Genomic DNA, 22,569 nt, shown 5'->3' on the forward strand with positions numbered 1-22,569 from the left:
GATGGTTAACTATGTAGTTATTTGTATTTTTCCACATTAAATTGTAAGCTTCTCAGAAAAAAAAAAAAAAAAACGAACTATTCTATATACACCTAGCCCTTCAGCAACGACTTTGAACTGCACAGGTTCACTTATACACGTATTTTTTTCCTTGCAAATACAATGCAGTACTGTAAATGTATTTTCTCTTCCTTATGAATTTCTTAGCATTTATTATGTAGATTATTTAAAAAAGTGTATTATGCATATATCCAGTATATAATACAGTAAAAATGCAATAAATATACATATAACGTACAAAATATATGTGCAACTGATTATGTATTATTAAGGCTTCTGGTCAAGACTAGGCTATGAGTAGTTAAATTTTGGGAGAGGTAAAAGGTATACTTGAATTTTCTACTTTGTGGGGGGGATGGTGAGGGGTAGGTGGTCGATATGAGGTCCAACTATACTTCCTTATTCTCAAAGAATCTAGCATAATGTCTTGCCTACGGTAGCTCAAACCATCTACTTACCACCCCAGGCAAACAGCTTTCCACTTCTGGATTGGGACCATCACTGTAATGATTACCATGGTTTCCAGGAGACCCAGTTGAGGAATCAGAAGAGCTATCAGGGCTTGAAGGCATATTGGAACTTATTTGTGTAAGTTTGGCTGTAATTAGCTGAAAATAATATATACTAAGTTAGTATCAAAGACAAGGTAAAATATGCACGACAGAAATTAGTAACATATCAACAAACAAAAAAACTATTGGCAGCACTTCAACAAATACAATTTACAGGTACTGCCTAACAATCAAATACTTTTGTTTTTAATGTGAGTCTTAATGTTATAATCCAAATACCTAATAAAGAGCCTTACACAGAATAGAAGCTCAATTAACATTTACGGAGTGAAGAGGCGGGGCAAGATGGCGGAAGAGTAGGATCCCCAAGTCACCTGTCCCAACCAACTTACCTAGATAACTTTCAAATCATCCTGAAAACCTATGAATTTGGCCTGAGATTTAAAGAGAGAACACTTGGAATGCTACAGTGAGAAGAGTTCGCGCTTCTATCAAGGTAGGAAGACGGAAAAAAATAAAAATAAAAAAGCATCCAAGGGGGAGGGGGCCCCTGCAAGGAGCCAGGCTAAGGCCTGGTGTCGAGTGCCCCAAGGACAAGACAACCCAGTCCCGGAGAAGCAGGAACATTACTCTTGCAGGGAACTCGGGCAGGATCCCAGGAGGGGCAGTGATGACCCGAGGCTCACGAGGACCACTAACAGAGGAAAAGCACCACAAACCGTGGGCTGAGCTCTGAGCTCCGTAAAGGGATGGAGCGAGTGCCCAGCCGCAGCAAGGCAGCGGCTCTGCAAGGAAGGGGCTGTGCGGCCCAGGGAGCACACAGGACAGCAGGGATGCTCCTGACGCCGGGAGGTCCCAAGCTGTGCAGAGCAGTGCCCCCGGCCCATGGAATGTCAGGCCCCTGCACACTGGGAGACTGTAGTTGTTGCTGCTGGAGCTGACTCCAGAGCTGGAGAGCTGGCCGCTGCCACTGTTGTTGTTCCTCATGGTGTCATCTTGTGTCTGGGACTGAGCAGGGTGCCAGGGAACAGGGGCCTTACAGGATAAACGGCACCTACTGAACCATGCACCTAGCAGGGGCGGAGCAGCTCCCCCAGGTACACACACCTGAGAATCAGCACAGCAGGCCCCTCCCCCAGAAGACCAGCTGCAAGGACAGGGGAAGAACAAGTTCCTGACCAAGCAGTGCAGGAAAGTTCCAGGGGAAGACTAGGGACTTACAGTATATAGAATCAGAGGATACCCTCCTTGTTTTTTTGTTTGTCCCCCCTCTTTTTTCTTTTTCCAGTACAATTTGTTTTTAGCCACTCTGCACTGAGCAAAAGGACTAGAAAGAAGAACTCACCACAAAACAAAGAATCAGAAACAGTACTCTCTCCCACAGAGTTACAGAATTTGGATTACAATTCAATGTCAGAAAGCCAATTTAGAAGCACAATTATAAAGCTACTGGTGGCTCTGGAAAAAAGCATAAAGGATTCAAGAGACTTCATGACTGCAGAATTTAGATCTAATCAGGCCGAAATTAAAAATCAATTAAATGAGATGCAATCCAGACTGGAGGTCCCAACGACGAGGGTTAATGAGGAAGAAGAGTGAGTGACATAGAAGACAAGTTGATGGCAGGGAAGGAAGCTGAGGAAAAAAAGAGAAAAACAAAAGACGATGAGGAAAAGTTAAGGGAAATAAATGACAGCCTCAGAAGGAAAAATCTACGTTTAATTGGGGTTCCAGAGGGTGCCGAAAGGGACAGAGGACCAGAAAGTGTATTTGAACTAATCATAGCTGAGAACTTCCCTAACTTGGGGAGGGAAACAGGCATTGAGATCCAGGAGATAGAGATCCCCCCTTAAAATCAATAAAAACCGTTCAACACCCCACACCCCGACATTTAATAGTAAAACTTGCAAATTCTAAGATAAAGAGAAGATCCTTAAAGCAGCAAGAGACAAGAAATCCCTAACCTTTATGGGGAGAAGTATTAGGTTAACAGCAGACCTCTCCACAGAGACCTGGCAGGCCAGAAAGGGCTGGCAGGATATATTCAGGGTCCTAAATGAGAAGAACCTGCAGCCAAGAATACTTTATCCAGCAAGGCTCTTATTCAGAATAGGAGAGAGAAAGAACTTCCAAGATAGCAGAAACTGAAAGAATATGTGACCACCAAACCAGCTCTGCAAGAAATATTAAGGGGGACTCTATAAAAGAAAGAGGAAGTCCAAGGAAACAATCCACAAAAACAGGGACTGAATAGGTATTATGATGACACTAAATTCCTATCTTTCAATAGTAACTCTGAACGTGAATAGGCTTAATGACCCCATCAAAAGGCACAGGGTTTCAGACTGGATATAAAAGCAAGACCCATCTATTTGCTGTTTACAATAGACAAATTTTAGACCTAAGGACACCTACAGCCTGAAAATAAAAGGTTGAAGAACCATTTACCATTCAAAGGGTCCTCAAAAGAAAGCAGGGGTAGCCATCCTCATATCAGATAAATTAAAGTTTATCTCAAAGACCGAAGTAAGAGATAAAGAGGGACACTGTATCATACTTAAAGGATCTATCCAATAAGAGGACCTAACAATCATGAATATTTATGCCCCTAATGTGGAGCTGCCAAGTATATCAATTAATAACCAAAATAAAGACATACTTAGATAATACACTAATACTGGGAGACTTCAACACGGAGCTTTTTGTAAAGGACAGATCTTCTAAGCACAACCTCTCAAAAGAAACGAGCTTTCAATGATACACTGGACCAGATGGAGTTCACAGAACTCATATGATCCTCTCAATAGATGCAGAGAAAGCGTTTGACAAAATACAGCATCCATTCCTGATCAAAACTCTTCAGAGTGTAGGGATAGAGGGAGCATTCCTCAGCATCTTAAAAGCCATCTATGAAAAGCCCACAGCAAATATCATTCTCAATGGGGAAACACTGAGAGCTTTTTCCCTCAGATCAGGAACAAGACAGGGATGTCCACTCTCACCACTGCTTTTCAACATAGTACTAGAAGTCCTAGCCTCAGCAATCAGACAACAAAAAGAAATAAAAGGCATTAAAATGGGCAACGAAGAAGTCAATCTCTCCCTCTTTGCAGATGACATGATACTGACCACAGAAAACCCAAAAGACTCCACCCCAAGATTGCTAGAACTCATACAGCAATTTGGTAGCGTGGCAGGATACAAAATCAATGCCCAGAAATCAGTGGCATTTCTATACACTAACAATGAGACTGAAGAAAGAGAAATTAAGGAGTCAATCCCATTTACAATTGCACCCAAAAACATAAGATACCTAGGAATAAACCTAACCAAAGAGGTAAAGGATCTATACCCTAAAAACTATAGAACACTTCTGAAAGAAATTGAGGAAGACACAAAGAGATGGAAAAATATTCCATGTTCATGGATTAAAAGAGTTAATATTGTGAAAATGTCAATGTTACCCAGGGCAATTTACACATTTAATGCAATCTCTATCAAAATACCATGGACTTTCTTCAGACACTTGGAACAAATCATCTTAAGATTTGTGTGGAATCAGAAAAGACCCCAAATAGGCAGGGGAATATTAAAAAAGAAAACCAGAGCTGGCAGCATCATAATGACAGACCTGAAGTTGTACTACAAAGCTGTGATCATCAATACAGTGTGGTACTGGCACAGAAACAGACACATAGATCAATGGAACAGAATCCAGAATCCAGAAGTGGACCCTCAACTCTATGGTCAATTAATATTTGACAAAGCAGGAAAGACTATCCACTGGAAAAAAGACAGTCTCTTCTCTTCAATAAATGCTGCTGGGACAATTGGACAGCCATGTGCAGAAGAATGAAACTAAACCATTCTCTTACACCAGACACAAACATAAACTCAAAATGGATGAAAGATCTAAATGTGAGATAAGAATCCATCAAAATCCTAGAGGAGAACAAAGGCAACACCCTTTTTGACCTTGGCCACAGCAACTTCTTGCAAGATACATCGATGAAGACAAGGGAAACAAAAGCAAAAATGAATTACTAGGACTTCATCAAGATAATCAAGATAAAAGCTTCTGCACAGCAAAAGAGTCAACAAAACTAAAAGACAACCTACAGAATGGGAGAAGATATTTGCAAATGATGTATCAGATAAAGAGCTAATATCCAAGATCTATAAAGAACTTGTTAAACTGAACACCCAAGAACAAAAAATCCAATCCTGAAATGGGCAAAAGACATGAACAGAAATTTCACAGAGGAAGACACAGACATGGCCAATAAGCACATGAGAAAATGCTCCGCATCACTTGCCATCAGGGAAATACAAATCAAAACCATAATGAGATGCCACCTCACACCAGCGAGAATGGTGAAAATTAACAAGACGGGAAACAACAAATGTTGGGAGAGGATGTGGAGAAAGGGGAACCCTCCTGCCCTGTCGGTGGGAATGGGAACTGGTACAGCCACTCTGGAAAACTGTGTGGAGGTTCCTCAAAGAGTTAAAAATAGAGCTACTCTATGACACAGCAATTGCACTGCTGGGGATTTACCTCAAAGATACAGATGCAGCAAAACGCCAGAACACCTGCACCCCAATTTTATAGCAGCAATGTCCACAATAGCCAAAATGTGGAAGGAGCCTCAGTGTCCACTGAAAGATGAGTGGATAAAGATTGTACATGCATATGTATACATTGTATATGTATACAATGGAATATTACTCAGCCAGAAACAACAAATACCCACCATTTGTTTCAACGTGGATGGAACTGGAGGGTATTATGCAGAGTGAAATAAGTCAATAGGAGAAGGACAAACATTATATGGTCTCATTCATTTGGGGAATATAAAAATTAATGAAAGGGAATAAAGGGAAAGGAGAGAAAATGAGTGAAAATATCAGTGAGGATGAGAAAACATGAGACACACCTAACTCTGGGAAATGAACAAAGAGTAGTGGAAAGGGAGGTGGGCGGGTGGGGTTGGGGTGACTGGGTAACGGGCACTGAGGGGGACACTTGGCAGGATGAGCACTGGGTGTCATGCTATATGCTGGCAAATTGAACTCCAATAAAAAAATAATAAATAATAAAAAACATTTATGGAGTGAAATGTTTACCAGTGAAATGAAAAAATAGTCTCAATTTGACATTCTTGAAAAGTTTGGTAATCATAGATACTTACCGATTTATCTTTTAAGTTTAATTGTCCGATCAACTTTCTGTCATCTGCAGGATCTATCAGTTCACCGCCTACAAAGAGCTCAATTTTTGTATGGGCTACATTGGCTTTAATACGATTGAGAATATATCGTCGTACTGAACCAATCGTATCATTTGTATGAGACCACACATCCAAGTCATCAACTTGTCTGCCCTGGTTTGGAAATCGAACTATAAAAGAGAGGTGTTTACCACGGAAAGCTCTGGAGGGGGAAAAAAAAAAAAATCTTAGCAGATTTTTATTATCTTCTTGCAAGGAAAATTAAGCTAGGTATTTAATGTTGAATATTTTCTTATTAAAAAAGAGAAAGCGAATTAAGGATACTTATTTTTAGGACCTTGAAAATCAAAATATATTGCCTTTTAATTACAAATATTTTAAGTGATCTTCAAAATACAACAATCATTTTCCAGTTATTCTTGTACCTATACTTGCAGAAAATGAGATGTCTAAAGAAATTAAATCAGAGATCTGAGTTAATACTCTTATTTTAATGTCATAAAAGTGCAACTCATTAAGACTTTTTTTTTTTTTAAAGATTTTTATTTATTCATGAAAGGCAGAGAGAGAGAGAGAGAGAGAGAGAGAAAGAAGACATAGGCAGAGGGAGAAGCAGGCTCCTTGCAGGGAGCCTGACGTGGGACTCGATCCCGGGACTCCAGGATCACGCCCTGGGCCAAAGGCAGGCGCTAAACCCCTGAGCCATCCAGGGATCCCCCATTAAGGCTATTTTTATATGTGAAAGATAAACTTTAGCTTGATATTATTAACAAAAATGCAAAGATGGAAAGTTTTTCTGAAAAATTGTTCTTTTCAAACTTCACACCCCAAATAATATTTGATAATATCTTGTTATAGGTAAGATACAACTAAAAATTATATTCAAGAAGCAACTTTATATAATTTTAGAATGAGCAAGGAAAACTCTTAAATAATGATAGCATTCATTCTATAAACAGATCATTTGGAAGTATTTCTTGCTATATCAGCTGTTAAAAGCAGCTCTTAAGAGTTTTTTCCAATTATTCTCCAATCTCTTGTGCAATTTATTATATAAACGAATGGCATCAAAATACTTCAACTGCATACTGATCCTTGGGAACACTTAACAGGTACAAAAGTCAACGGCAAAAAGAGAGAGAGAGAGAGAGAGAAAGAAAACTAAACTTAATGCTCTAACAAAACAACAAGCAAAAACTGTATCCTGAAAAAAAAAAAAAGGTCTAAGAAATACCAAATAATAAGTGGATCAGTTATTCACAAACCTTGACATAGGTAGAATTGTTCTTTCCTCGTGATAATCACTGTCACATTCATTTATGTACTCCCTTAATACAGTTAATACACGAACCATTCGAACAGCTTCCTGCCTTGCACAATTAATACTGTCTTTGTCACCATCCAAGACACACAACGTGTCATAAGAGGCTTTCAAACGATCAAAGCAAGACTGAATGAAGTCTTCGTGGATCACCACCTACAAATAATGGGCCAAATAAAGACAGTCCAAGATGCTTTAAAATGTAAAAAAAAAAAAAAAAAAAAAAAAAAAAATACACATAAAAACAATAATTCAATTAAAGATGGAAATAACTACTTTAAAGATAGCTCTCAACTGCAATCATATTTCACCAAAGTCTATACTGATAATAAAACATACTATGTTTTGTCAATGGAAGCTATGGTTATGTAAGTTAACAAGTATGAACTTCAGAGTAGGTTGTAGAATCAAAATAAATTCAGTTGAAATCTCATGCCATAATTATACGCAAAATAATCACTTCACATAATTATCAAGATTCATTTGGACAGCATTTTATCTAATGGAGATACAGACTAAATATTTTAGATAGATCGATGGATTTTTAAAATAGTCTCCATGCCCAACATGGAGCAACACAAGGGTTGAACTCACGACCCTGAGATCAAGAGTCAGATGCTCAACCAAATGAGCCACCCAGGTGCCCCTTTTGCTATGTTTTTAAAAGGAGTTGAAACAAAACAATTTAGTTATTTCAGAATTGAAGAAAAAATTCTTTTAAGTGATAGAGTTCTTTAATCAGAATTCTAATTTGTGGAAGTTTTAGTGGATGTCAATCCTCACCTGATTGACCTGTAGCCTCGGACCAAGGTTTGTATATATCTCTTTAAGGAGATCTATAGCTCTGCTGGCAATATCATCATTACTTTGAATCACAACCTAGGTTCAAACAGATTCAAGTGTAAATAACTTTCATGAAATATTTTAGTTGGACATTTCAAACTATTCCCTCGGTTATTTTCAACACTGTACTCTATAATTTGGGGATATATTTGATAATCAAGTAAATCAAGTAAAATTAAGTGAGAAAATAGACCAAAAAAAGAGTAATAAAATGCAAAATTCTAGTCTTTGAATAAAGCAATTTGTTTAAGAATGGAAGGCACATATTACTAACAACAAAATACGCTTTGACCAGTTATTAACCCTGTAAATTGACACCTTGGTAACCAAGTGTCAGACACTGAAGGAGAAATTCAAATTATTTAAAAAGAAATACATATAAAAAATAATTTAGCAAAAAGAGCTGTCCTACAACTTCCATTTCTATAGATCTTTATCATTCATTTTTTTTTTTTTTTAAAGATTTCATTCATTTATTTATGAGAGACACAGAGACACAGGCAGAGGGAGAAGCAGGTTCCATGCAGGGAGCCCGATGTGGGACTCCATCCCAGGACTCTAGGATCACACCCTTGGCCGAAGGCAGGCGCTCAACTGCTGAGCCACCAAGGGATCCCCTCACTCATCTAATTCTGCTGAGGGCCTTCAAACTATGTGCAGAACTCTAGGGGGTTAAGGAAGTGATTTAAGGTTGACCTCTATGTAGGCTTCAGAAGAGGGAAGGCTGGGGATCCCTGGGTGGCGCAGCTGTTTGGCGCCTGCCTTTGGCCCAGGGCGCGATCCTGGAGACCCGGGATCTAATCCCACGTTGGGCTCCCGGAGCATGGAGCCTGCTTCTCCCTCTGCCTATGTCTTTACCTCTCTCTCTCTCTCTGTGTGACTATCATAAATAGATAAAAATTAAAAAAAAAAAAAAAAAAAAGAGGGAAGGCTGGGCAGCCCGGGTCACTCAGCGGTTTGGCGCCCCCTTCGGCCCAGGGTGTGACCCTGGAGACCTGGGATGGAGTCCCACATAGAGTCCCACATCGGGTTCCCTGCGTGAAGCCTGCTTCTCCCTCTGCCTGTGTCTGTTCCCCTCTCTCTCTCTCTCTCTCTCTCATGAATAAATAGATGAACTCCTCGCCCCAAAAGAAAGGTTCTTTCTTCTCTAACTAGTTTTATATTTTGGAGTACTGTATAAATTTTTATTTTTAAAAAGGGTTCTGGCTGTTTGAAAATGTTGAAAACCATTTAATGAAAAAGTCTGAATAACTGAATGACACAGTAAGCAGTCCATGGTTTGCAGAAAAGTATATCCAAAAAACAATATAAACTGCCGCGAATGGTTATATTTTCAAAGATAGAAATAATAATTACTACTATATTGCCGCGATGCGGACAAACCTTGAGGCCATTATGCTAAATGCGTAAGTTTAGAGAAAGACAAATATTGTATGATCTCATTTGTATGTGGTATCTAAAAAGAAAACACTGAATTCAGATACAGACTGGTGGTTACCAGAGGCAAGGAAGGGACGGACAAAATGGGTGAAGGTGGCCAAGAGATACAAACTTCCACATATAAAGTAAGTACTGAAGATGTAATGTACAACATGGTGACTATAGTTAATCATATTGCACTGCATGCTTGAAAGTTGCTGTCAAGACTTTTTTTCATCACAAGAAAAAAATTCTAATGATATGTGGTGATGATGGATGTTAATTAATTAGGCTTACTGGAAAAAAAATTAGGCTTACTGATCATTTCACTATATACAAATATGAAATCATGTTGTACACCTGAAATATAATGTGTCAATTTAATCTCAATTAAAGAACATATATACATATTAGTACTAAAAAAGGTGGAAAAATTAAACAGACGGTAATATTTTACTCCCTAAAGTGTTTAAAAACATCACACGTTAAAACAGTGCCAATAAAGTATACGTTTGTAATCCATTCTAAGTAGTCTTCTTTTCTGTCCTGTTTTAGCATTGCATGAATAACACAAAATTAACACCAAATGAGAACAGATCTATACTGAATGAAAAAAGGAAAGAACAGTTAACTTCCATAGAGAGGCATGAAGAATTTGTATGGTCAGTATATTTCTAAACACATCTGGAATGGACAGATTTGAAGCTGGGACAAAAAGATCATCAATTGCGGGGGTTGGTGGAAGGGAGAGAAAAAACCCTAATGACAAATGACCCTGTAAGATAAAGATGAACTATACTACCTACTGGGGAGAGCACCAGGACAGCAGATGTACATAATTAATATGCAAAATCGTGACCCCTTAGCTATTTGCAAAATCTCATCAGTAAGAGTGTTTATCAAGTTTCCACTTTTCACTTACCCTCCAAAGGTAGTCTAATCCTATTAACTCCAAATCATCCATCATATATGCTCTCCTTTTTGCTACTAGTTTTCCTTCTCGACAATTCACAGCTTTGAAGAATCGCTCAAAACATTTCATTCCATTTTCAGTTAATAGGGAAGGATCAAGTTGAAGCACATTACTTTCAAAGAAGTCTTTATTAATATCAGGATCCAAATCTGGTTCATCCCCCATCAACTTGGAATACCACTTAAAACAGGCTTCACGATCACAAAGGTACACTGCATTTTCTGCTAAGCATTTCCATATTTGCTTTGCCTGAGGAGCACACAGCCACAGTTGGCCATCCTTCAATAAAAATCTTGGAAAAACAAAAAATGAGCAATTAGATCTATATAATTTTTACCATGAAAGGCAAACTATCAATAAGTGCAGGAATAATCTGTCACAATTCTACTTTTACAGGTAAAACGATGTCAGTTCTTATTGACATCTTACCAAACTTCTTTCTCAATTTTTGTTTTATAGTAAAAATAACTAAATAATTTGGTATTAATTTATTCATTGAATAAGCATATATTGGACGCCCTGAATGTGCCAGGAACTCCATTAGGTGATGGCCTAAACCAAATAAAGATTTGTTTTCTGAACTTATTAAGCAGTTTGGTTTTTGAAACCAGTCATTGCAAAACTTTATTTAATGGGTTGAGTTTTACCATTCCGCTTCTATAGCATCATCGGAAAATGAGGTGATCTCCAAGTGACTTTCATAGACAACCATTTCATTAATTTAAATCAAAATTTCTTTAAGTTTTAATGCTTTCTGATGTTCTAATACGCATTACTCCATACCTGGCCACACTGAACAGAACAGACTACATAGGATTTTACTTTCTCTGCCAATCTTTAATAGGATGCTTATCAATGATTCAGTGATGCTCTCTGGGGTCTTTTTCATTTTGTGAATGTTGGTTAAGACAATGAAGGTGAATTTTGTTACAGCTACAGTCTCTTCTATGAACTCTGTATTTCTTTTAGCATTCCTCCACCCACCCTGTCTGCCCTATCAGTGAATAACAGGAAAAGAGAAAACTTCAGTTTATTCTGAATTATAGCACAGAATTTCTAGCTTACTTAACAATGGTTCCACACCTAGTAAAGGAGTAAAGTGAATGTATTTCATGTCAGTGGGTTCCCTCATTATTTCTAAGTATTTTGGGATCCCAATCCTAGGTTCTTTGATGTTTTAAAAGAATTGCTGAGCTTTAAGATTTCTAGCACCTAGTCCTACCTAACCCTGTTACCTCTAATTTACGGATGATATAAAATGTCCTCCATGGTAACATGCATTTTTTTTTTCAAGCTTGTTGTTTTTAAATACAATAGCAGAAAACTTTCTTCAAGCAAAAATTCCATTTCAAAGTCCAATGTATAAAATACAAGTGGGGCTGCCCCAGTTGTTGGAAGGAGGAAAGAAAGGAGAAATGGGGATCAGATCTCCATTGCTTGTTTAGAAATCTTGAAGGAAACTCCTTAGAAGCCCTAAGGATCCAAGACAGATTTACAAAAATCACTGCCTAATATAAAGAGCATAGTCCTTGAAGTCAGATCTAGAGCAGCAGCACAACGCCAGTCAATATTGGCTGTGAGATTTCAAAGAAGCTAGTTTAATCCATGCCGATCTCCATTTTCTTTTTAATCAAATGGGGAGAATACCTGCCTTCTGCATGGTTATGAGGATTAAATGTGAAGTGTTTAACATAGACCAAGTAATACAGTAAGTAAAGTTAAGATTCTTTTCCCCTGTGTTGCTATAGGTCATGTACATAGGTACTAATAGAGTATGGAGTAGAACAGATCCTGTGATTCCAAACATGAAGATAGTAGAACTCATAACCATTTTTCTGTTCTAGGAAACCTAAGGGATACAACACACACCAATCAGTAACAGTGGCTCACTAAGGCAGTGATTCTCGATCTGGAGAGGTAGGAGCTTCTATCCAGGTGGTTAAAAATCAAAACACACACAGAAAAAAACATTTCATTTTCAACAAAAGCCAAATTTCTTAAAATCTGGTGGCTGAAGTTTTTCAAGTTAAGATAATTATTTAACTATTTATATAAAAAAATTACTATTTATATAAATGTTTCCCAGTAAATAAACACATAGTTCAATAAACAAGTCCATAATTAACTCAGCTCAGGAGAAAATCCCCCAATGTATCAAAATAATAAATGCAATAGATTTCTCAAAACATTGACAATTTGGGCATTTCTCTTGGCACACTTAGAAACTGAATAAGCACCTCTATAGTACGTGGTTTCTGAATTCACAAGAAACCGATCATAAAATTTTTTTAACAATTTCAAATCTGTTAGGTGTATAATCATTAAAAAATAATTATCACTGAGCAAATTCAAATTCAGGCTGGGACAAATTTAGCTTTGGCCAAAAGGGATCAACCTCTTTGCCTCATCCCCATCAGAATAATGTTATTCCCACATTCAAATCTCCTTTGTCAGCCACTGCTAGAATAAACCAGGCAGCAGTGGATGCAAACCACTCTTTTGAGGTGTTGAGCCAATAGCCCTTTGTCTCCATTTCCTTATGGTCTAGGATACCAGTACTAAGGTCAGTAGAGTTCTCCAGCAGGTTGTGTCAAAATACAGAAATTTAATCATTAAACTTATTTTTAGCAAAAACAAATAAGAAGGACAAAAGTATATACAAAAATCTTAAAATGTGTTCTCTTCAAACATTGAAAAGTTAAAACTTAGCCAATAATTTCAAAGTATTACATCATAAACACATAGGGAAATGACCTTTGACTTTTAGGTAATCATTTCCTTGTGAGAAAATTAAATGTGGCAGGCGAAAGGTCACCTAAAAAAGACTTAACTATACAGCACATTAACTAAGCATTCTTTATCTGTGTCTTAAAGAGAGCAACATTGATGGTTTAAAACAAACCTAAGGAAGTTAAGCCGTTCCTGGACTTCTTGCACATGACTATATCTACTTCCCAGCCTCACAGTTTGTGGGTCATAGTCTTCATGATCTACAAATTAAAAAAATCACGCATTATACACATGGATATCCACTGCTGGCTTTAACCAAAGGTAATTAAGTCCGTTGAAATGTCATTAATTCTTTATTAAAAGGCAAACTAATGTTTACTAATTATTGATGGTTTCTACCCATCTATTTTCCCTAAAATACGAACTTTTTACATAACAAAAAAAAAAAAAAAGTGTTAAACATGCTGTCAAAAATAATTCTTCATAGCCTATCTGCACTATCTTTATACACAACGAAGCAATTTTTTGTTTATAGCCTAAAATTGACCTGAGTGGTCTGTGAACATGAACTACCATGACAAAATTTTTCCGATTTCCTGTTATACTGAAAACTGTCTTCATAGAGAAAAAAAGTTATATAAAAAGTATATATTGTCAATTTTTACCTATTGACACAAGGGTAACACAAGATGCTATTCTGTAACTAAGTTATCATAGTTATCAGCAATAAGCAATAGCTTGTTGTAAGTCTAGAACGTCTCAGAAATTCAAGAAAACCTACCTCTCCATCATAACCATGTGTATAGGTATGGGTCACTAAACCTAACTTAATCTGTAAATTCTTTCTTTAAAAAAAAAAAAAAAGGGAGCCTGGGTGGCTTAGTCAGTTAAACAACTGACTCTTGATTTCAGCTCAGGTCTTGATCTCAGGGAGCTGGGACTGAGCCCAGCCTCAGACTCCTTGATCAGCTCAGAGTCTCTCCCTCTGTCCCTCCCCCCACTCGACTGCACATGAGTTTTCTCTCTACAAATTAACAAATAAAAAGCTTTAAAAATCAAATAAAAGAAAAAGAGGGTGCCTAGGAGGACCAGTAGGTTGAGAGTCTGACTCTTGGTTCTGGCTCAGGTCAGTTGTCGAGGTTGTGGGATTCAGCCCCATGTTGGGCTCTGTGCTCAGTGTGGATGGAGTCTGCTTGAGATTCTCTCCCTCTCCTCCTACTTATGATTGCGCTCTCTCAAATGAATAAATCTTCAAAAAAAAAAAAAAAAAAGAGAAAAAGAATGCTATCAAATTCTTTGGTTTTACTTCCATTACAGTATACAATGGATGGAAAAGCCTCAGTATTTGCTATGAAAGACCACAGCAAAACATCTTAAAAAGGACTTACTGTCCTAAAAATACCATGGACGGTGGCTTTCGTACTGTGAAATCACCAATTTGATTTAATGGGAAAAAGCAGCATGACATGGAAATGGCACTAAAAGAGACATGAAGCAAATTCCCTGATAATGCCATCAACCATGAGAAAATCACTGACCCTTCTTCCAGAAAGTTGTACCAAGTTATGGAGGAATGAGAAATTGTGTGATTTCTCTTTAGTATTAATTACTGATCAATTATTACCAGATCATGGACTTTATGGTACGTGTGCTACCACCACAGAATACTAATTATATGAGACCTTTCAGAAGTAGTCCTAAACACATACTCTCTACATCCTTGAAAGTCAATTTCATTAGGGCTGAGGACTTTATTTTTTTTATTTTTTAAAGATTTTATTTATTTACTCATGAGAGACATACAGAGAGAGGCAAAGACACAGGCAGAGGGAGAAGCAGACTCCATGCAGGAAGGCCAACGTGGGACTTAATCCTGGGTCTCCAGGATCATGCCCTGGGCTGAAGGCGGCGCTAAACTGCTGAGCCACCTGGGCTGCCCCAGAATATCAAATTCTAATCAACTATGTAGATTTTTTTTTTTTTTTTTTTTTTTAAAGAGGGAGAAAGAGAAGGGGGGAGGGACAGAGGAAAGATGACAGAGCATCTTGAACAGGCTCCACACCCAGCATGGAGCAGCTCAACATGGGGCCAGATCTCTCAATCACAAGTTCATAACCTGAGCTGATATCAAGAGTTGGATGCTTAACTGACTGAGCCACCCAGGCACCCCAAAATTTTCCTTATCAAAGAATATGTGCTTAGGTATTTGAATAATCAATGGACTTCAGTTGCCTTTTAAAAAACGTTAACAAGTAGTTTATGCATAGCTTTATTTACTTACCATGTTCTTTTGTAGGGGAAATTTTAAATTTTAGTAATTTCAACCTTAAGTTTTAAAAAGAATGTAAGAATTCCTTTATCACCTTCACCCCATTCACCAGTTGCTGACAACCTGACCCATTTGCTTCATTAGTTGCTACATATATAAAATTTTCCTAAATTATTTCAGTTGAAGACATTGCTCTTCACCCCTGAATACTCAAGTATTTCCAAATAATGAAGACACTTGCTAATATAACATTACAATTGTCAAATTAATACTTATATACAGTACTAAAGTTAACTTTCATCACTTGGTTAATATGGTTCCAGTAAGTTACTACACTATAAAGTTACCATTTTTCTTTTAATAATCTATAAGTAATTAGTGGGGAGAGACCTGCAGACTATATAAGTGTCTTGCTTCTTACCGAACTTTTATACTACGTTTAGTATCCCCACCCCTTTTTTATTTACATACCAGGAATTTATCAATAACTAGGATCCTGGATGCCTGGCTGGCTCACGTGGTAGAACATGTGACTCTTGATCTTGGGGACCTAAATTTGAGCTCCACAGTGGGCATGGAGCCTACTTTAAAAAAAACAGTAACAACAAAAAACTAGGAAACTGAACACAGGAAAAACTTTGAAAATGCTTAACGAATATCAAACAATAATTAAGAAAAGTCAAGAAGTAAGAAGATCCATCAATGCTAAATAGGAAGAGAGAGACATTACACTTAGCTACAGAACAGCTTTTGGGTTTGGGTTGTCAGAACATCAACAGGATAGTTGGTGGTTTTTCTTGTTCAGTCTAAATACTGTGATTTGTTAGTAGTCAAAGATGATCCATTTTTAACTCCATTATCAGCAATAAATTTAACGATTTATTTCTATTAATTACATTCCACTGATGCATAATCTATTCTGATGTCAGTACCACACTGTCTTGATTATGGTTATTTTGCATTAAGTTTTGAGATCAGAAAGTATTATAGGTCAGCCAACTTTAGTTTTCATCAAGACCGTCTTGGCTATCCATTTCTGGGATCAGCATGCCAACTTCTATAAAAAGAAAGTTTGGATTTCTATAGGGATTGTGTTAAATCTATAGATCAACTTGCAGAGTGCTGTGACCTTAACAATTTTAACTGTTCCAATTCGGTGAACCTGGTCTGTCTCTCCATTTAGATCTTTAACTTCTTTCAACAATATTATTCTGTAGTTTAATATGTACAAGTTTTGGGACACCTGGGTGGCTTAGCAGATGGTCAAATCTGCCTTCAGACCAGCACATGATCCTGGAGTCCCGGGATCGAGTCCTTCATCGGGCTCCCTGCCTAGGTCTCTGCTTCTCTCTCATGAATAAATAAAATCTTTAAAAAAAATAAATGTACAAGTTTTGGGGGCAGCTTAGCTGGCTTAGTGGAGTGTGAGACTCTTGATCTCAGGGTTGTGTATTTGAGTCACATACTGGGTGCAGAGATTTCTTTAAAAAATAGTAATACACGTTTTATACTTTTGGTTCAATTCATTCTTAAATGTTTCATTTTTATAAAGCTATTATAAATAAAATTATTTAATTTTCAGGTTCATTTTTGTTGAGCATGCAGATATACAAATGACATTTATATAGTGATCTTAATTCCTGTAATCTAGTTTTTTTTTTTTTAATTTTATTTATGATAGTCACAGAGAGAGAGAGAGAGAGGCAGAGACACAGGCAGAGGGAGAAGCAGGCTCCATGCACCGGGAGCCCGACGTGGGATTCGATCCCGGATCTCCAGGATCGCGCCCTGGGCCAAAGGCAGGCGCCAAACCGCTGCGCCACCCAGGGATCCCCTGTAATCTAGTTTTGATAAATTTTAGGGATTTCCTTAGGATTTCTATATACAGATGTTTTCTGTGATAAGTTATGCTTTTTCCAATGTGGATGTTTATTTTTCTTGCCTTGTTGCTCAGGCCAGCACTGCCACAGAACGTTAAATAGGAGGACTAGCATGGACATCTTAGTCTCACTCTTGATGCTAAGGGGAAAGCAGCCAGTTTTCCACCATTAAGTGAGATTAACGGAGATCTTTGAGATATCCTTTATCAGGTTGATACCGTCTATTCCTACTTTGTTGAATGATTTCAAAATGAAAGGTGTTAAAAAAAAAAAAAGAAAGGTGTTGAATTTTGTCAAACGCCTTTCCTTCATGTACAAGATTAACCTAAGTTTTGATCCTTTATTAATATGATGTATCACAATGGCATCAAACCAACTTTGTTCCAGAGATACATTCCAATTAGTTACAATAAATAATCTTTTTTTTTTTTTTTTTTTTTTTTTAATCTTTTTCTTTTTTAAAATTCTTAAGTATTCTCCACATCCAATGTGGGGCTTGAACTCAAAGCTCAAAATCAAGAGTTGCATGCTCTTTTGACTGAGTCAGCAAGGCGCCTCCATAATCCTTTACAGTATGTTGTTAAATTTGGTTTACTTATTTCTTAGGGGGAGGGGGTTGAATCTATACTCAAAGGATATTGGTCTATAGTTTTCTGATGTCTTTGTATTATATTGGCATCAGGGTAATAAGCTTCATAGAAGGAGTGTTCCTTAATTTTTTGGGAAGATTTAGAAGGTCCAGTAGTAATTCTTCTTTAACTGTTCAGCAAAATTCACTAACGAAACCATATGGTCCTGGAATTTCTTTGTGCTAATTTGCTTGGTTATTAATACACTCTTTTTACTTGATAGGAGTCTATTCAACTTTTTAACAATTCCTTCAATTTCAGTAATTTGGTATTCTCATGTTTGTCCCTAAGATCACTAATGGTATCCTCTCACTTCTGATTTTTCATAATTGAGTCTTATTTTCTTAGCCTAGCTCAAGTTTTGTCAATTTTGCTGATCTTTTCAAAAATCTAACTTTCAGTTTCATTGATTTACTCTCTCTTATCTTACTTGATTTCCCCTCTAATAATCTTCATTATTTTCTTCCTTTCTTCTTTGGGTTTAGTTTGCTCTTTTCTAGTTTCTGAAAGTTACGGATTTTCTAACTTTCTTTTTTATAATAAACATTTGGAGGTACAAATTTCTTAGTAACTTTCCCCATATTTTGGGATTTTGTTTTCATTCATCTCAGTATATTCTCATTTCACAGATATCATTGCTTCCCTGACCTGTTCTTTGAGCATATACTTAAACACATACTTGTGAAATCACCAATTTCCTTTTTTATTTATAGTTTAATTCAATTGTGGACAAAACCCCTACCTTATAAGATTTCAAAACTTTAGGTTATTAAGGCTTGCTGATGGCCCAGAATACGGTCTGTCCTGCAGAATATTCTATTTACACTTACAAATGTACAATAGCTGTTGCTGGAGAGTATTCCAAAGATACTTGTGATATACGGATTACTGGTTTACGGTGTTCTAAAGTTTGACAGGCATACTTTGGAGATATTACAAGTTTGGTTCCAGGCCCCCAAAACAAAGCAAGTATTGCAATAAAGTGAGTCAAATGAAGTTCTTGGCTTTCCAGTGCATCTGAAAGTTATTCTGTATTAGAATCAACTAAGCAGAAGCATTAGTCTTAAAAAACAATGCAAATACCTTAATTTAAAAACAATTTATCGCTAAAAAATACTAATCATCTGAGCATTTGGCAAGTCATAATCATCACAGTTCACCTTAACAAGTACAATGAAAGAGTCTGAAATACTGTGAGAATTACTAAAATGTGAGAGACATGAAGTGAGCAAATGTTACTGGAAAAATAGCAGCGATAGAATTGCTTGATGCAGACTTGTCACAAACCTTCAATTTGTAAAGTATACAATTATCTTTAAAGAGCAATAAAACAAGGTATGCCTGTATTCTCCCCCCTCCACCCCCCCACCCCCCCCCCCGGGCTTTGAATTACTGTCTGGTGTTACTTACTGTCAGCCTAATTACTCCCTTTAGTATTTCTTGCAGGGCAAGTCTGCTAACAATAAATTCTCAGTATTTATCTGGGAATGTCTTTATTTTGCCTTTATTTTTTAAAGATAGGTTTGATTCTTAGGTCCCTCCACTGCCCCATCACTTCACGTAAATTATCCTAATGCCTCCTGGTCTCCAGTGTTCTAAAAAAGAAGTTGTTAATTTTATAGAGGTTTCCTTGTGAAGTCAGTTTTCTTTTACTTCCTTCAAAATTTCTTACAACTATGATGTGCCTGCATCCAGGTCTAATTTTAACTTACTTGGAATTCTTTAAGGTTCTTGTGTGGTTTAAGGTCTGTCTCTCACTGAAATCTAGAAGTCTTCAGTGATTATGTCCTTTTCTGGTCTCTATTCTCTCCCCGCGTATCCTTCCAGCACACTCATTATTTTTTTAAGATTTTATTTATTTATTCATGAAAAAGAGAGAGAGAGAGAGAGAGAGCACGAGGCAGAAACATAGGCAGAGGGAGAAGCAGGCTCCCTGCGGGGAACCTGATGCGGTACTCCATCCTAGGACCCTAGCATCACCCCCTGAGCTGAAGGCAGATGTTCAACCACTGAGCCACCCAGGCATCTCCCCAACCCCCATACTCTCATTACATGTAGGTTGGTACTCTTTTAATGCTGTCCTGTATTTCTTTTTTTTTTTTAATTTTTATTTATTTATGATAGTCACACACAGAGAGAGAGAGAGAGAGAGAGAGAGAGAGGCAGAGACATAGGCAGAGGGAGAAGTAGGCTCCATGCACCAGGAGCCCGACGTGGGATTCGATCCCAGGTCTCCAGGATCACGCCCTGGGCCAAAGGCAGGCGCCAAACCGCTGTGCCACCCAGGGATCCCTGCTGTCCTGTATTTCTCGAAGACTCCATTTTTCTTTATCCCTTCTTCACTGTTCTTCAGATTGTATAATTTCTATTGCCCAATCTTCAAGTTGAGAGATTGATTCTTCTTTCAGCTCAAATCTGTTCAGCCCTTGAGGCAAATTTTTCATTTTGGGTACTATAGTTTTTAACTCCAGAATTTCCATTTGATTCTCTTTTTAAGAAAAGACTATTTTGTTATTGCTATTCTCAACGAAAACTATCATGATACTTCCCTTTAATTCTTTAGACAAGTTCACACAGCTCCTTGAGCATATTGCAATAACTTCTTTCAAGTCTTTGTCTACAGAATCTACCATATGGGCCTTTTCAGAGGCAGTTTCTATGGTCTGTGTATGTATGGGTGACACCTTTAAATTTTTTTTTTTTGGTGGAAATCTGGGTATTTAACAGTTAGTAGCAACCTGAATACTGACACCACCCACTCACTCCCTGAGTTGTTGTTGTTGTTTCCTTGGTTGTTTAGTGACTAGGGTGAACTAACTCTAAGAAGTCGATATCATCCACAGTGTTTCTCCTTGTTTTTACCTTTCAGCCTTGCCACCTGTAGATTGTTCTTGGTTCAGCACTAGCCCCTTAGTGGCCAAAGGCTGTAATTAAATCCCCTTGGCTAGTTAAATTATTACCCTTTACCAGTGGATGAAGTATGGCTTGGATACTATCATTGTAGTTCAAGTAGTTTTTGTCTCACATTCAGTCAAGGGCTAGTAGTAGGTGGGAGGTTTTCTTCCCAATAATTCATGAGGGTGGTCTTAGGCATGAAACACAGTGTTTCTGACTATAAGGAATAGGTTTTATTCCTTTTACTTCTAAAAGGGATACAATTTTACTTTTAAGCCTAGATTCCTAGGAATTGCCTCAGGTGTCATGGTAGCTTATAATTCACCCACTGGTCAGAAGTTGAATTTAAGTCCTTGAGCCAGTGAAGCTTACCACCTTTCCCGATAGATTGGCATGTGGACTGAAGAATGTTTTCAAGTTGTCCATGTCTTCCTCTAATTGCTTCTGAGTGGGTACAATCTAATGCATGTGCAGAACATTTGTGACAGCCTATGGCTGACTGTGCTCCCAGGTGGGCTCATCTTGACTGTCTCCTTATCTAAATCTCTGTTAAATTTTTTATTGCTCTGCAGTTTCATTGGTTAGTAGGAGTACTATCAGCTCCCTCTTAATTGCTCTTCACCAAAATTTCCACTGCTTTTAATAATGCTTTTAAGAAGTCATGATCTGGTCCAAATAAGGTCAACCCCTTCAGGCCTAACTGAACTCTTCATCCTCACAGCCTGTCTCTCCCTCTGGGCAGAACCTCTGTGCTACTGCACAGGAATTGGTGACAACATAGCAAGCAGCTTCTCCAAGAGAAATACCTCTGGCTCTGTTGAGGGGTGCTGGTGCATGGGAAACGGAAATACCCGATTTTCTCAGTCTGGCTCCCTAGGCACAGAATTTGTATCTTATGACATAGCAAACTGCAATGGGAGTAATCGGAGCTTCAGTATTCTCAGACTGCCATGACTAAAGCAAAGCTTTAGACCTACGAGTAGACACTGAGCAGGATAAGGGAGTCTCTGTTTTCTTAACATGACTGCCTTAGAACAGAACTTCTGTAAAACATTAACTGGGGAAGATAATAAGCTCCAATCTTATGCCCCTCTTATGGTGGAACCACAGCCCTGGACTGGCAGCTGTAGAGAGAGAGAGTAAGTTGTAGCTCAAATGCTACAGACTCTTCTTGTTCTTCTCAAGAGATTTTCTTGAATAATTATTTCACCATTTTCTGTATCCCCTTAGAATCATTTCCAGGTACTTTCAATGATTATTTAAAAACTTTTCTTCAGCAAAATGGTTGTTTTGTTAAAGAGAAGGTCCACTGAGGGGTGCCTCAGTTGGTTGATCATCTGACTCTTGATTTCAGCTCACTTAGGGTTGTGAGATCAAGCCGTGTGTTGGGCTGCATGCTCAGTGGTTAGTCGCATGAGATTCTCCCTCTCCCCCACCTGCCCTTTGCATGCTCTCTGTAAAATAAATCATCTTTAAAAGAAAAAAAAAAGGTCCACTGAGCATCTTACTCCCACCATTCAAAAAGTTAAAACCCCTCATCCCATGTTTTTTTTTTTTTTTTTTAATCATCACCGCATGTTCTATATATATATTCGTTGATACTTTCTAACAGCATGGACTTAGGGGTCTGTAGCTTATTTAATGGGTTTAGTTATTTTTATTATTTACTTAGACCTAATTTTGGCCAGTAAGAGCTGGCTCCTATTTGTTTTCGAAATGTCAACTACTTTTTTTTTTTTAATTAGAGAGAGAGAGAATGTGCTTCGCAACTTGGAGGATGGACAGAGGAAGAGAGAATCTCTAACAG

At 37.7% G+C, this 22,569-nt stretch overlaps 1 protein-coding gene across 6 annotated transcripts in view; it reads right to left on the reverse strand.

The window, feature by feature from the left end:
- Nucleotides 1-22,569, reverse strand: part of USP9X (ubiquitin specific peptidase 9 X-linked) — a 482,368-nt gene that overhangs the window by 58,110 nt on the left and 401,689 nt on the right. For all 6 annotated transcript variants that reach the window (XM_072817572.1, XM_072817568.1, XM_072817571.1 and 3 more), the window contains 6 exons: nucleotides 13,262-13,349; nucleotides 10,309-10,651; nucleotides 7,908-8,003; nucleotides 7,069-7,280; nucleotides 5,765-6,005; nucleotides 519-668 (listed from right to left, as the gene is read on the reverse strand). In XM_072817572.1, the coding sequence (XP_072673673.1) occupies nucleotides 519-668; nucleotides 5,765-6,005; nucleotides 7,069-7,280; nucleotides 7,908-8,003; nucleotides 10,309-10,651; nucleotides 13,262-13,349 (1,130 nt within the window). The remainder of the gene's footprint in view (nucleotides 1-518; nucleotides 669-5,764; nucleotides 6,006-7,068; nucleotides 7,281-7,907; nucleotides 8,004-10,308; nucleotides 10,652-13,261; nucleotides 13,350-22,569) is intronic.

This window comes from Canis lupus, chromosome X (assembly GCF_048164855.1).
Source record: "Canis lupus baileyi chromosome X, mCanLup2.hap1, whole genome shotgun sequence".
Classification (NCBI taxonomy): Eukaryota; Metazoa; Chordata; class Mammalia; order Carnivora; family Canidae; genus Canis; species Canis lupus.